Source organism: Mesoplodon densirostris, chromosome 4 (genome assembly GCF_025265405.1).
Source record: "Mesoplodon densirostris isolate mMesDen1 chromosome 4, mMesDen1 primary haplotype, whole genome shotgun sequence".
NCBI classification, from domain to species: Eukaryota; Metazoa; Chordata; class Mammalia; order Artiodactyla; family Ziphiidae; genus Mesoplodon; species Mesoplodon densirostris.
Window position 1 is genome coordinate 147,905,490 of NC_082664.1, and position 14,548 is coordinate 147,920,037.

A 14,548-nucleotide genomic window follows, 5' to 3' on the forward strand; every position below is an offset into this window, starting at 1 on the left:
ATTATATCTCAATAAAGCTATTTTTTTATTTAAAAAAATTTTTTTAATTATTTTTTTTAATAAAGCTATTTTTTTAAAAAACCAGAGCCCAAACTGTGACTAGTAATCAAATAATTTCAACAAGAAAATTGCTGAAAATCCTTTAACAAATGTGACAGTGAGGAATCACATGCAGGTACACTTTCATATTTGCTACAGGCCACCAAAAAGAAATGTCCTTTGGGCCTACTCCCCAGGGGGGCAGGGGTTGGAAAGCATCACCCTGGTGAAGGCCGTGTTCCAGTGAGAACCGCCTGAGAGGAGGGTGGCCAGTCTCTGCCTGAACGCCAGCTGCAGGTGGTACTGATGAGAATGCCTAGCTCCCCACCCTAGCTGTTACCACCTTTAAAAACAGCTGCCCCCAAACTTTTAAATATGTGAAGAGTCTCAACTTCACACATAAGAGAAAAAGTACAAATAATGTAGACTAAATAATGCAGACTAAATAATAATGCAGACTAAAAGTACAAATAATGATTTTTCATTTATCAGACTGGCAAAGTCAAAAAGCCACTAAGGAGAGTGGTGGTGAGGTAAGAGGATCAGACCGATCATCATCGTTGCAGTCATAAAGTGGCACAATCTCTATGGAGGGCACTTTGACGGTATTTATAAAATTGAAAAATGCTCACATCCTCTGCCTTAGCAGTTTTATTCTTAGAAATGTATTCTACAGACATACTGTTTATGGATACAAAAGTTGTACACACTACTTGCAATTTCAAAGGATTAGAAAATTTTAATTGCCACATAACAGAAGCCTGGATATATAAATTATAGTTCAACTGAACAATGGTACATCATACAACTGGGATAAAGAACCAAGCTGCTCCTCAGTACCTTCTGAATTGTGTACCATGTAACCTCCTGTAAAATTTGGCAACTTAGTAGATAAAAATGGCATAATCTTATTTTAATTGCTATTTCCTTCATTGCTACTGGGGTTGACTTTTTCATGGTTATCTGTCACTATACATTTTCACTTCTTTAAAAAAGTTCACAAAACCGGTTTACATTCGTTGGCTCTTCAGATTCCATGATATTGTGAATGCAGACAGGGGTAAAACGCTGCCATTTTACACTTGGGGGAAATGGGGCTCCCAGATCTAAGAGTAGCTACCAAATATTTATTGTGCCATGCATCCTACCAGTTATTATTATTTTTTATTTTTTATTTGGTTGTGCTGGGTCTTAGTTGTGGCAGGTGGGCTCCTTAGTTGTGGCACACGAACTCTTAGTTGCAGCATGCATGTGGGATCTAGTTCCCTGACCAGGGATCGAACCCGGGCCCCCTGCATTGGGAGCATGGAGTCTTAACCACTGTGCCACCAGGGAAGTCTGCTTACCAGTTATTTTAAAATATTTTACTTCTAACTTTCCCAACAGTCCTGCCAGGTAGTTATTACCAGTCTCATTCTACAAATAAAGAAACTGGGACTAGAGGCTGGTTAACTTGCCCACGGCCACCCAGCTGGTAACAGGGCTCTGTGGTCACTTGAATCCAGAATCAATATCCTTGCTACACAGCAGCTTCCTAGGGCCTGGGCGGAAAGATGCTGGAGTCAGCGGGCAGCATGGAGGTCCACCCAGTCCCATACGTGCAGAGAGGCATCACTTGCTGCAGACAACAAAGTCCTCGGTTTGCAGGGGTGCCAGGTGTGGGTGGTGACCTGTGGAGCAGTGTCCATCCCATTGCCGTCTAGGAAGATGTGACCTTTGTGAGTGAAGAGAGGTTCTACTTGGCACCCCATTCCACCCCAAGATGTGACATCATAGACCTGGACCGTCCCATCAAAACCTGAGGAAGAACAAGAAAAGCGAGCATTGACGCTGAATCTCTGAATCCTCTACGGAACCAAAACAGGCTAGAGGATGAGGAATCAAAGAGCCACAAGATACTTAAAGGCCAACCGAGGGAATTCCTTGGCGGTCCAGTGGTTTGGACTCTGCGCTTTCACTGCTGAGGGTGCAGGTTCTATCCCTGGTTGGGGAACTAAGATCCCACAAGCTGCGCGGTGCAGCCAAAAAAATAAATAAATAAAATTAAAGGCCAACTGAAGGGCATGTAACATCTGCCGTCAATGTTGGCGGCTGATGACTCCACGGAGCATATAACAATAAGCATCTGTTGTCCATCTATCACATGCCAGACCCGAGGCTAATCTTGCATTCTCTCTTTTAACCCTCACAACTGTATGAAGTAGGTACTATTATTTCCCCCAAGAAACGGAGGCTTTAGAGACTTTTCAAACCTCTTCCACTTGCCCCCAATTCTAATCCCACCACATGTGAGTCTCTCTCAGCAGACAGCCTTGTCTCCTACTTGATGGGGGAAAGAGAAGCCTTTAGAGAGAAGTACCCAAGCCTGGTTCTGCTCTTCTGCTCTTTCTGGATCCTGCCATGACCAAGGACCCTCTCCTGCTCTCTCAACTATTCTTTCCACCTCTCCCCCCATCAGAGGATCCTGCCATCGGCTTTCAGATACCTCATTACACACCCTCATTCAACTAGATACTGCCGGGCCAGACCCAGGAGCCTGCTGACCTAGCTAGCTTGCTGTAATTCTAAGAGCGAGTAGACTGAGCAGCACCGCTGAGACCCTATCGCCTCTCCCTGGTGCAGCCCGTGGCTGTCCTAGTGTCTTAACACCCGCAGCCTCTCCACCAACCTCAGAAACGAATTCCTGCTGGGACAGGAAAGGCCTGCTACCAACGTGGGGAAGTCTGGTAGCCAGGATGTGGAAGGGCCGCCACTGAAGAACCTGGAGAGCTAATTTGGAGCTTTTCTGTGAGCAACTTTTAACTTCTGGGGCCAGATTTACTACGGGACTACGGGCTCCTTCCTGAGCACCCAAGAGTCCCCGGAACAGAGAGATCAAGTGACAGACACAAAATCCTCTCAGCAGTACCTGAGATGGCCAAGCAGTTGTCCAGGCCTGGAGCCCAAGTCACTCGCAGCAGCTCTGGGTCAGGGCTAGGCGTGGACACTGGGCACTGGACCAAGCTCACCGGCTGGCAGAGATCCCGGGGGTCAAGAAGACAGAGCTGCCCGTCCGAGCCAAGGCTGGCAATGCTGGGCCCAGGGCCCCGGCCCCCAGCTTCTGCACACCACCTCCCTCCAGCGGACCCAGAGCCGGGCCTGAGGTTCTCTGACGGGGTCCACTTCTGGCGGGTGTCTACAAGCCCCAGGCGGCCCGAGGTGCAGCAGAAGGCAAAGGTGTCTGCGTCCAGGACCTGCAGGCTACTCAGCAACTCGCCGTCACTGATACCTGGAAGGCGGGGCGAGAGGAGAAAAGTGGCTATAGTCAGATGGGTCCAGCAGTTTGGCGCCGTTGGCTGGTCCAAGCCCCTTCCTCTGGGCAGCTCCCCACTAGCCCCCGGCCGAGCGAACCACGTCCTGCAGCCTTCTCATCTCACACGGTCCGCCCAGCTGGTTGGGTGCCGGTCCCGGGACTGCCTTCCCCAGCCCCAGAACAGGGGCCCCCAAGGCCTGGCCTTGCCTCTCACTCATCTCGTTTCCCCAGCAGCTGGCACACAGGGTTGGATTCTGTTTCCAGCATGGCTGGGTGGGGCTGGGAGGAGCCGGCAAGGGGCTGTGGTACCTGAGCTGTATGTGGTCTTCTGTGATTCCAGATCCACCACCTTCAGACTGCTGAGCCTGGCCCCGTGGAGGACCCTGGGCGCCGCAGAAGAGAAGATGGCCACCCTGGGCCAGAGGCGCCCCTCCTTCTCGCACACATCAATGGTGCTGACAGCCTTAATGACATCTGGGGGAAGATGGAAGCAGCTGAAGTAAAGAATGTTAATGCAGGTTTGAAACATTCCATGGTGAAGGCCTGCCAGAAGGTCAGGGGAGACAGGGGCTCACGGCTGGCGAGAGAGGATGCGGAGACATCATCACTGTGCATTGTGTTTACTTTTTGGAAACTGTCAGAAGCACTGTAGTTTCTCTATAATTTGTCTTATGAACTGTTTCGCAAATGAGAGACAATGAATCACACAGCAGCCATCTCAAAACCTCCTAAGCAGTTCTGGCTTTTTATAGTTTTGTGGAGAACAAATAAAGGAAGAGAAAAGGAAAGAACACACCGATGATGTTGTTTACACCTTAACTGAAAATAACAGGAACGGAGTTCATGAAGTAATATTATTTCTTCAAAAACATGTCCCATGACCTCAAGCAACTGGCCAAATCCTAACAGGTCAAGGTTATAACACAGATGTCTTTGTCTTCAAACAAACAGGGCAAGAAAGTCCACATCTTTTTTACACTGAACATTAAAGAGACATACTTGCCCTCAGGTTAAATCAAATTTTAGCTTTGTTCACCTCAGTCTGCTTCGACAGCAGACAGGTTCCCATCTCTGCATTCTCCATTTATAACATACTTCAGAACAAGTAGTTTGCTGTACAAACTACTTAAAGGGAGATGCATATTTTCCATTTTATATTTTCTTGCTCCAAGAGGGAGCTCACTGTTTGGTTTCACATTCTCTGAAGAAAATGGAGATCTATGTATTTTTAAATTCTAGAGGATAGGTAAGAGGATGAGGAAGGGACGGACGAGAGAAGGAACAGTAACACGGCTTATCAAGCGAGCACGTGGCAGTCAGTTCCCTGGAGACAGTTCACATACAAGGAGTCACAGAAGGTGCGGCCAGACTGGGCTAGGATGCAGAGGCCCCTTGAGTCCTGCTCCCCAAGCCACAGACTCTCAGTGCACTTCGTCTACACTTTTTGAACGCAACTGCTCTACCCTAGGAGCCGCGGAGGTCGGAGCAGACACAACAGCTGAGCTTCAGGACCGTGTGTCTCCGGGGAGTGCCAGTGAGGCTGTGATTCAAACCAGCCCAGCACAGCTTGCCTCACTCCCCCGGGCCCCACTTAAGCGGCTCCCTCTTCCCTTTCCAAAGACTGAGGAGCCTGGAACAGATTCCCCAGGACCTGCTGCTCTGAGCCAGGGCTGGTTCTCAGATGTGATTTGTCCCCTGACGGCGGGGAAGGAGGAGGTCAAGGGAAAGCCTTCAAAGACCTATTTCAAAGATGCAGTAGAAAACAAAGGCTTCAGAGCTCCTGACTGGAGAGTTGTGCTCTGTAGTTACAACAGGAAAGCAATGCAGGTTCCTCCTCATCCCCTCTCTTGTCAGTGTTAAAATGCCCCCTTTAGGAAATCCACACCAACTAGCCAAATGAAGAGAAAAACTACTACAAAATCAAAGCAAAAGATGCAGTGAGGCACCTCCAAGAACTGGGCAATAAAAGAAAGAAGGCTGTCTGAAGATTAAACCAACAGAACGGGTCGGAGCTGCAGTAGGCACACTCCTTAAGGAGTCAGAATGGCTCCAGACCTGCAGTTCTGAGCTAACGTATTACCACGTCGAAAGGAAAAGTGGTGGCCATGAGAGGGGGCTGTTCAGCCACAAAGGCTAAGAAAATGCTGGGGCCCGTCCACGGCAGAGAGAGCCACTCCAGACTGAGGTTAACTTCAAAGTAGAGGCTGCAGGAGACATTCAGCTGAGGCTGTTAGGTATGTCTCCACCTAAAGACCTTCTCAGTGGACTCCTCAGCCCCAGAGCTGAGAGGAGAGGCCACAGGCCCTCCCTCCAGGGGCCTGGAGAGCCAAGCCTTCACAAGTTCTATACCCTCTGCCTAAGAGAGCTTATGAAAACATCATTTGGAAGCCTCAGAGCTGATTCCTCTTGTTATGGTTATGTTTACCATGCAGGCTTTGATTAGGTTAGGTCTTCTATAGGAAAAGAATAAGGATTTGGAATATTCCACTTTTAGGGATACTTATTTTTTCATTATAAACTAATAAATCTGCGTTCTGGTTTATACAGCAGTCCTGTGAGTCTGGTGAGTGCGTCTGCCCCTAGTAACAGATTAGATTTGTTCTGGGTGTGCTGACAGAATCAGGTTTCTGAGATACCAAAGCTGTGGGTCAAACCTGGACCTTGGAAAATTCACCAAAATAATGCTACATTTTTAGGCGTCTAGGAAAACAGCTTGCCAGCCTTCTCCAGATTCTGGAATATTCTGCACTAATATCCAAGGGAAGGTAACTGTCTGATTTCCTACTCTCATATGAGTGTCAGAGCAAGTCTCCTTGGGCCTAGCTCTCCTGGGCCTAGGGCTACAGGTTCTATATGGCACCTGGTACCCCAGGCACTGTCAGGACAAAAGAGCTCCAAGGCGCCCCCCTCATCTTTAAACCACTGCTGCCCAACGCAGCCTATTTTTAGGGAAAGATAAAAAACAACTATAAGTTACTGACATAAGGATAGACAAAGAGATCACTGGAACCGAACGGAGAGTCCATAAATAAATCCTTATATTCACGATCAACCAATTTTCACCAAAGGCACCAAGGCAGGTCAGTGGAGAAAGGCCAGGCTTTTTGACAAATGGTGCTGGGACAACCAGACATTCACATGCAAAAAGATGAACTTGGACCCTTCCCTCATACCTACCATACACAAAAGTTAACTCTAAAGAGATCACAGACTTAAATGTTGGAGCTAAAACAATAAAACTTTTGGAAAAAAAAACATTGGGGAAAATCTATGGATTAAGTAAAGATTTCTTAGATATGACACTGTTTTATTATTAAAATGGACCTCATCAAAATTTAAAACTTTTATGCTTCAAAGGACACTATTAAGAAAATGAAAAGACAGGGAGAAAATATTAGCAAAACATATATCTGATAAATAACAGGTATCTAGAATGTACAAAGAACTCTGACAAATCAATAAAGACAAAACAGCCAATCAAAAAGTGGGCAAAATATTTGATAAAATATAAGCACCAAGAAAGCAAGGAGTGTGAGTGCTTGCTGTTATATCCCCAGAACCTTGCCCAATGCTTGACACACTGGAAGCACACAATGAATAACGACTAAATGATGAAATGTTAGCTACTGTTACAAATAACAGTAATAATAATAATTATTATTATTATTACTATTATGTGCCCTTTCATAAGTAGATCTTACTTCCAGGAACCAGATCTAAGCAAAATGGTGGCACAGACTATGTTGCCAGTCAGTAAATACGCTATGACCTTTTTTTCAGAGCCCCTACATACTATACTGAGATCAATTATTATTATCTAACTATAGTTACCACCAGGCAGAGTTATAAGCAGACTCTGAAGTCAGACTAGATTTAAGTCTTGGTTCTGCAACCATCTTTGTGACTTTGAACAAGTTAGCCTCTCTGGGAAAGAGTTTGTTCTCAGACTTATGAGAATTTAATGAGATCACACATGGAAAGTGATTAGTACAGTGACTGGAATATAATATACACTCATTAATATTACTGTTACATCTTATAGATTGTTAACTAATCCGAACAAGTATCTTTTAAAATGTACAGTAAAACTGGAATATCAAAGGGCCTGTGACAGCATGTTATCTCAGCCTGCTAGGGGGAAAAAAAATAACAACAAAACACCCTTAGGAAGATTTGAATAGGCATTTTACCAAAGATACACGAATGGCTAATAAGCATATAAAAAGATGCTCAACATTATTAGTCATTAAGGAATTGCAAATGAAAGCCACATGATATACAATTTCACATCCATTAGGACAGCTTTAATAAAAAAGACAGATAATAACAAATGTTGGTGAGGACATGGAGAAACAGAAACCCTCATACACTGCTGGTGGGAATGTAAATGATGAAGCCATTCTGGAAAAGAGTTTGGGAGTTTCTTAAAAAATCAAACATAAGTTTACCACATGATCCAGCAATTTTATTCCTAATGTCTATCCAAGACATATGAAGACATATGTCCACAGAGACTTGTACATGAATGTTCTTAGCAGCATTATTCCTAATAACCAAAAATCAGATCCATCAACTGGTGAACAGATAGACCAATGTGATACATCCATAAATGGAATACTGTTCAGCCATAAAAAGGAACAAACTGCTGATACACGTTATGACATTGTATGACATGGTGGACCTCAAAAGTACTATGCTCAGTGAACGAAGCCAGGTACAAGAGACCACATGTTGTATGATTCCATTGATATGAAATATCCAGAAAAGGCCAATCTATCATAGAGACAGAAAGCAGATTAGTGGTCGCCTGGGGCAGGGTGTGGGCATGGGGGTTAATAGTAATTGGCATGATGGATCTTACTGGGATCATGAAAATATCCTAAAACTGATTATAGTTGCACAACTTGTTAAATTTACTAAAAAAAAAAAAAATCGGGCCTCCTTGGTGGCGCAGTGGTTGAGAGTCCGCCTGCCGATGCAGGGGATACGGGTTCGTGCCCCGATCTGGGAGGATCCCGTATGCCGCGGAGCGGCTGGGCCCGTGAGCCATGGCCGCTGGGCCTGCGCATCTGGAGCCTGTGCTCCGCAACGGGAGAGGCCACAACAGTGAGAGGCCCGCATACCGCAAAAAGAAAAAAAAAAAAAAAAAATCACTGAACTGTATACTTAAAATGGGTGACTTTCAATAAAACTATGAAAAAATAAACAATCATAACTACAAATAAGTATATACACACACCTGGAAGCTACAGCATAAGACAAGTGACAAGGAAGAAACAACAAAGGAAAGTCCACAGGGTCAGTGACCTCAAAAACCAAATGAGGACCAGAACCACCTTCCTGCAGCAGTGAAGCTTGGGGAGAAGCCAACAGCTGCTACAGGTTTCTGGGAAGCATCCAAGCGAGGCAGAGGACCACACAGGCCAAGGGGCAGTTCCAAGAGCGGCTGCCTTTGCCTCTGAGGCCCGCTTCCACGCTGGTCATCAATGCTCTAACCCAAGGAGGGATGGCAGGGGCTGGATCAGGGCTGCAGGCTCCGGTGCCTGCCTGACAGGGGAACCGCCAACCTCCTGCTGGAGGGGATACTATGAGGGAACTCCCCCGACTCCCAGAGGAACAGGACGAACGCTTCCTGCGCCTTTCCCAACTTTCCTGCTCCCGTTGGGCAGCAGAGTGACATTTCTGAGTGGGAGACTGGTCAGCCCAGCCTTGTGCTCACTCACTGCTTTCCCTCCCTGAGAGCAGCAATGCCTGCCGTGAGAGGTGACCTCCCTGCTGCCCTCGCTCTGCCCCTGCCTGGGGCGGGAGAGGCCCGAGGTTCACCCGGTGCTCTGCCTCTGGCTGGGCTGGTAAACTCAATGCCTGAAGCAAGCTCTAGGAAGCTCCACCTGGGGCTTGTGTGCACTGCTGCGGCTGCTAATTCACCTTTGCTGCATTCAAGTAGATACTGCATTTAAAAAAAATTTTTTTGGCCACACCATGTGGCATGTGGGATCTTATCTCCCCGACCAGGGACTGAACCCTGCAGTGGAAGCACAGAGTCTTAACCACTGGACCGCCAGGGAAGTCCCAGTAGATACTGCATTTTAATTCCCACTGGCTCTGAGTCTGTTTCTTAACTGGCTCAGATTAGGGATTCGGGGTGTGAGAGTAACAGGCTTTCCTACAAACCCAACCCCGCCGAGTCAAAGTCACTTACCGCTGTCCTCCGCAACCTGCCACACCTGCAGGTAACAACCGGGAAGGCCACTGGTCACCAGCAACCTATTCAGGATGGATAGGAAATCTCAGCCCAGACAGTGGGGAGCTCACGCACACAGCCCTCAGCCTCTCCCTCTCCAGCCCACTCAGCTTGGGATTCCTACACTCCCCGTATCAGGAGACCTTACGCAGGGAGGGGTCATCAAGATCAGTCACCCTCATTTAACAGAGGAGGAGCAGGCTTGTTCCCCTTTAGGGACAGGTCCATAGCTCACAGAGTCATGGGACTGAGCCCTGGCTTCCACGTGGCATGACGTGTGCCAGAGGACCCAGCAGGGAGCCTGAACACAGAACCCTCACCCAGAGGCCCTGGCCTCTGACAACTGAGCTATTAGCCCCAACTACCCACCACCAGCTCTCTGAGAAGCTAAGAGCATCCCTTCTACTTTGTATCTATTCCCTAGAGCAACACCAGCAATCTGTGGGTTACCATAGTCAAGAGGTCTGTGAGGGACCGTAAAGCCACCGAGCACTGGTTTCTTTGTATTCCAGATCTGTGTGTGCACACGCCCTCCCATGTGCCCCTGTGCTGAGGTGGGATGGGGAGGGGTGGTGATAAAAATACAGGATACCCCTTAAGTTCCAGCCACTCCATCCTGAATGGAAGGTCTGGGTCACAGAGCTGACCATACCTGGTGTCTGGCACATACTTCAGATCAAAGACAGACCTGTCTGAAAATCCTCCATGGCGTACTTTGAAATCTCTTTCAGGGAATAAGCCCTAAAATACAAAGGGGTGGCCAATCAGATAGGGGACCGCTCTCCAAAGGAATGTTTCAGACAAGTTCTAGGTAAGGAGCCATATCCCAGCCTGGCAGGAAGCCACGCAAGCCGCTCAGGTGGCAATGATGCTTCTCTGGGCAGGGCCTCAGGGTGCTATTATTTGCAAATGTTGGTCTCAGCTGCTTACACAGATAGCTTCCTTTCTTTCCTGCACATCCAAAACCTTTCTTCTAACCTTTCACCACAGCACAAGTGTTATATTCCAAGCCTTCTTAGAGGAGCCACTCACAGAGGCTTAACAGAGAAAGGTGGAATGTATCAGCCAACTAACACAGCCCCATTCCTCCCCACACCTCGCACTGGAAGTTAGGTGGGTTCTTCCAGCAATAAAAATACAACTGCCAGGGCCTCCCTGGTGGCGCAAGTGGTTGAGAGTCCACCTGCCGATGCAGGGGATACGGGTTCGTGCCCCGGTCTGGGAGGATCCCATATGCCGCGGAGCGGCTGGGCCCGTGAGCCATGGCCGCTGAGCCTGCGCGTCCGGAGCCTGCGCGTCCGGAGCCTGTGCTCCGCAACGGGGGAGGCCACAACAGTGAGAGGCCCGCATACCGCAAAAAAAAAAAAAAAAAAAAAAATACAACTGCCAGGACTTCCCTGGTGGCTCAGTGGTTAAGAATCCACATGCTAGTGGTTAAGAATCCACCTGCCAATGTAGGGGACACGGGTTCGAGCCCTGGTCCGGGAAGATCCCACATGCCGCAGAGCAACTAAGCCCGTGCACCACAACTACTGAGCCTGTGCTCTAGAGCCCGCGAGCCACAACTACTGAGCCTGTGCTCCACAACTACTGAAGCCCACATGCCTAGAGCCCGTGCTCTGCAACAACAGAAGTCACCGCAATGAGAAGCCCGTGTACCACAATGAAGACCCAAAGCAACCAAAAGTAAATAAAATTTTAAAAAATAAAGAAAAAAAGAAAATGCATGGTATTAAAAAAAAAAAAAGAAGAATCCACCTGCTAATGCAGGGGACACGGGTTCAATCCCTGGTCTGGGAAGATCCCACATGCCGCAGAGCAACTGAGCCTGTGCACCACAACTACTGAGCCTCTGCTCTAGAGCCCACGAGCCACAACTACTGAAGCCCGTGCGCCTAGAGCCCATGCTCCGCAAACAAGAGAAGCCACCGCACTGAGAAGCCCGCAGGCCGCAACGAAGAGTAGCCCCTGCTCACCACAACTAGAGAAAGCCCACGCAGCACCAAAGACCCAAAGCGGCCAAATAAATAAATAAAATAAAATAATTTAAAAAAATACAACTGCCAATTATCCAGTGCTCACTGTGTCAGCCACCGTTTAGTGCTTTACTTTATCACGTTGAATTCTTACAACCGCCCTCTGACCTAGGCAGTATAATTATCCCTGTTCTAAAATGACAAAGCCAAGGCATAGGAAGCTTAAGCAACTTTTCTAAGGTCACAGGGGTTATGTTATACATCTGAACCCAAGTCTGTCTAACCGAAGTCCATGCTCTTAGCCACTAGACTCTACTCTCTCCACGTGAGGAACCAGAGGCAGGGGAAGAGGAGGTGGCCACAAGAGAACAGAGGGAATGCCAGGGGTGAGGTGGGAGGTAAATCAGGTCTCTCATCAAGGCTCAATTTTGGTGAGCTCCTGACTCAGCTTGAGGGGTAGGGATGAGGAAGATCAAGAACATTAGGAAGGAAATTTACCCAAGGGCAATAAAGGCAGGACTGATCTAGCCAATGAGCCTGAGTGATTTTATAGCAACATTAGGCAGCTATCAACTCTTCATGACACATTCTTATCTCTTGGCTTCTGGATCACTGGCCTTTTCTGAGCTCCTACTTCAAGGACTATTCTTTCTCAGTACTCCTTGTGGGTTCATCATCTTCCTCTACCCATTTCTTAAATGTTCTCCCTGAGGTTCTGTCTTTAGCCATCTTCTCCTCTTATTCTTTATATACTACACATTCATCCTAGGTGATCTTAACCATTCTAAGGTTTCAACCACACTTCATACTCTAATTGCTCCCTAAATGTTTTTTTTTTTTTTTCGGCCGTGTGGCACGGCTTATGGGATCTTGGTTCCCCGACCAGGGATCGAACCCGGGCCCCCTGCAGTGGAAGTGTGGCGTCTTAACCACTGGACCACCAGGGAATCCCCCCTAAATCTATTCTTGATAAAGTATAATTGACTTCTTGCTCTAGGAGCCCTCTGTAAATCACAGGACTTTCTGTACAACTTACCTCTGTGCACATTTGCCTCCCTTTATTAGACTATAAGGGCAGGCCCAGGGCTTACAGGTTCTCTCTTTCTAGTATCCAGGACAATATTTAGTAGACAATAGGAGCTCCATAAAGATTTAATAAATGAGTAGAAGTAGACACATATACTCAGCATAAATATTTCAAGTTACCTGGTTTTCTTTTACAGAAAGTCTGAGAGGTAATATCAGATGAAGAATCTCATTTTTTTTCAGGCTTTCATAGCCAGCAACCAAGATTCCTGGAAAAAGAAGCAGAATAAGCTGTGACAAAGTGCTAGAAAGATTCTGGACCACGGCTGGGTCCAGACACTCTGCCAAATCTTCCAAAGCAAAGATAAACTCTTCTGCCATTGGTATGCAGCCTTGTACTGACGGATGGAAGAGATCTCGATCTTCATAAGAGAAATATAATGCTGATGGGCCATGAAATTGCTACAAGTGACCAAGAGGCCCTCAAGCTCCCAGAAGAGGGGTTGGGTCCCTCTGGGCTGAGCTCCTGAGTTCCAGCTTGAGGAGTGGTTCTTCAGGGCCAGGCAGGGCATATCACCTTTGTCACCAATCCATTCAAGGACTCGAGTGGCTCCCGAGAGGTCGAATGCATGGAAATCCTGGTACCTGCATGATAGGGACACAACATCACACGATGCACGGCACTTTACAGCTGTTAAAGAATCTGAGATGTTAGCATGGTTCGGCAGTTGGGGGCGCAGGCTCTGGAATCAGGCAGAACTGGGATCAAGTCTTGTTACACATTTCATCCCCTGTGTGACTGGGAGCAGGCCAGTCACAATTTCCCTGAGTCTCGTCCTCATCTGCAAAATGGAAATCCTTAGAGTACTCAGACTTCCCAAGGTTGATGTGAGGAATCGAGATAATCTTTAAGGTTTAACTCAGAGCCTGGCGCAAAATAAATAGTCACTTATGTTATTATTATCCTCCACAAGCACTGCCCCTACTAGTACTTCACACAATTTGCGCACACAGGAAGGTGCCATTTCCCAGCTGCGGGAGCCGAGGCCCAGGCGGAGTCCTCCGTACAGGTCCCGCCCCACATGCCGCGGGTTCCCTGCGTGCTCCACGCCGCGCCCGTCCGCCCCCAAGCCAGCTCCGGGCCCGGATTCCACGTCCCAAGCCCACACGATTTACAAGCGCAAGGATTCCACCAGCCAGTCCTCCGCAGGCTCCATGGCAACTGTCGCTTCCGGTACCCCACTTCCGCCTCTGAACCTTCCTGGGCAAGGGCGGCCCTCTCGCGAGGAGTGGGGCGCGGCCTGGTCTGACCCGGGGGCGGGGCCTTAGAGGTGCCCTAGCGCCGCCGCGGACTTGCAGTACCCTTAGCTAGCTGTGTCCGGGATTCTCCGGATAAACTCTCCTGGAAACAAGACGCAAATTCAGGGATTCCCAGGATGTCAGTTCCGGGCGGGGCCTGAGGGACCAAATACACGCTCGTTTTATGACCGGGTATTTGCAGATCAGAGGAAAAGGCCAGATAAAATACAGGACGCCCGGTTAAATTCCAATTTTAGGTAAACAACGAATAATTTTTTTCGTTTAAGTATGTCCATGCAATATTTAGGATATCTTATACGAAAATATTATTCACTGTTTATCTGAAATTCGAATGTAACTGGGTGTCCTGTATTTTTATTTGCTAACTGGCAATCCCACAAGGATAGAGAAAAGAGTAAGGGGACCTCGGGTCTGGATCCCAGCTCAGCTCTCTCCTTGGTATGTGCTGGGCACTCCCCTCAAAGCTTGGCGTGAGGATGAAATCAGGTAAGCAAAGCCCTACCGTGTAGTGTAGGTGGGAGCTTTTACAGGTGGGAATCAGGAGAGACTTGGCTCTGCCGGTAGGTGGCAGAAGCGAGAGTAGAAAAGCGCCTGGCAGAGGACCTGGCGTACAGCGGGCGTTGAGTACCTGCTTCCTGAATGAGTGAATGAGTA

The 14,548-nt window shown here is 47.8% G+C and overlaps 1 protein-coding gene across 1 annotated transcript; it reads right to left on the minus strand.

The window, feature by feature from the left end:
- Positions 1–80: 80 nt before the first annotated feature.
- Positions 81–13,831, minus strand: WDR73 (WD repeat domain 73). Its single transcript, XM_060097448.1, has 8 exons — positions 13,751–13,831; positions 13,152–13,219; positions 12,755–12,843; positions 10,225–10,313; positions 9,531–9,595; positions 3,641–3,805; positions 2,948–3,307; positions 81–1,837 (listed from the first exon to the last, which is right to left on the minus strand). Exons 1-8 carry the CDS (start codon positions 13,789–13,791, stop codon positions 1,602–1,604), a joined length of 1,113 nt encoding a protein of 370 aa, XP_059953431.1. The 5' UTR covers positions 13,792–13,831; the 3' UTR covers positions 81–1,601.
- Positions 13,832–14,548: the final 717 nt, after the last annotated feature.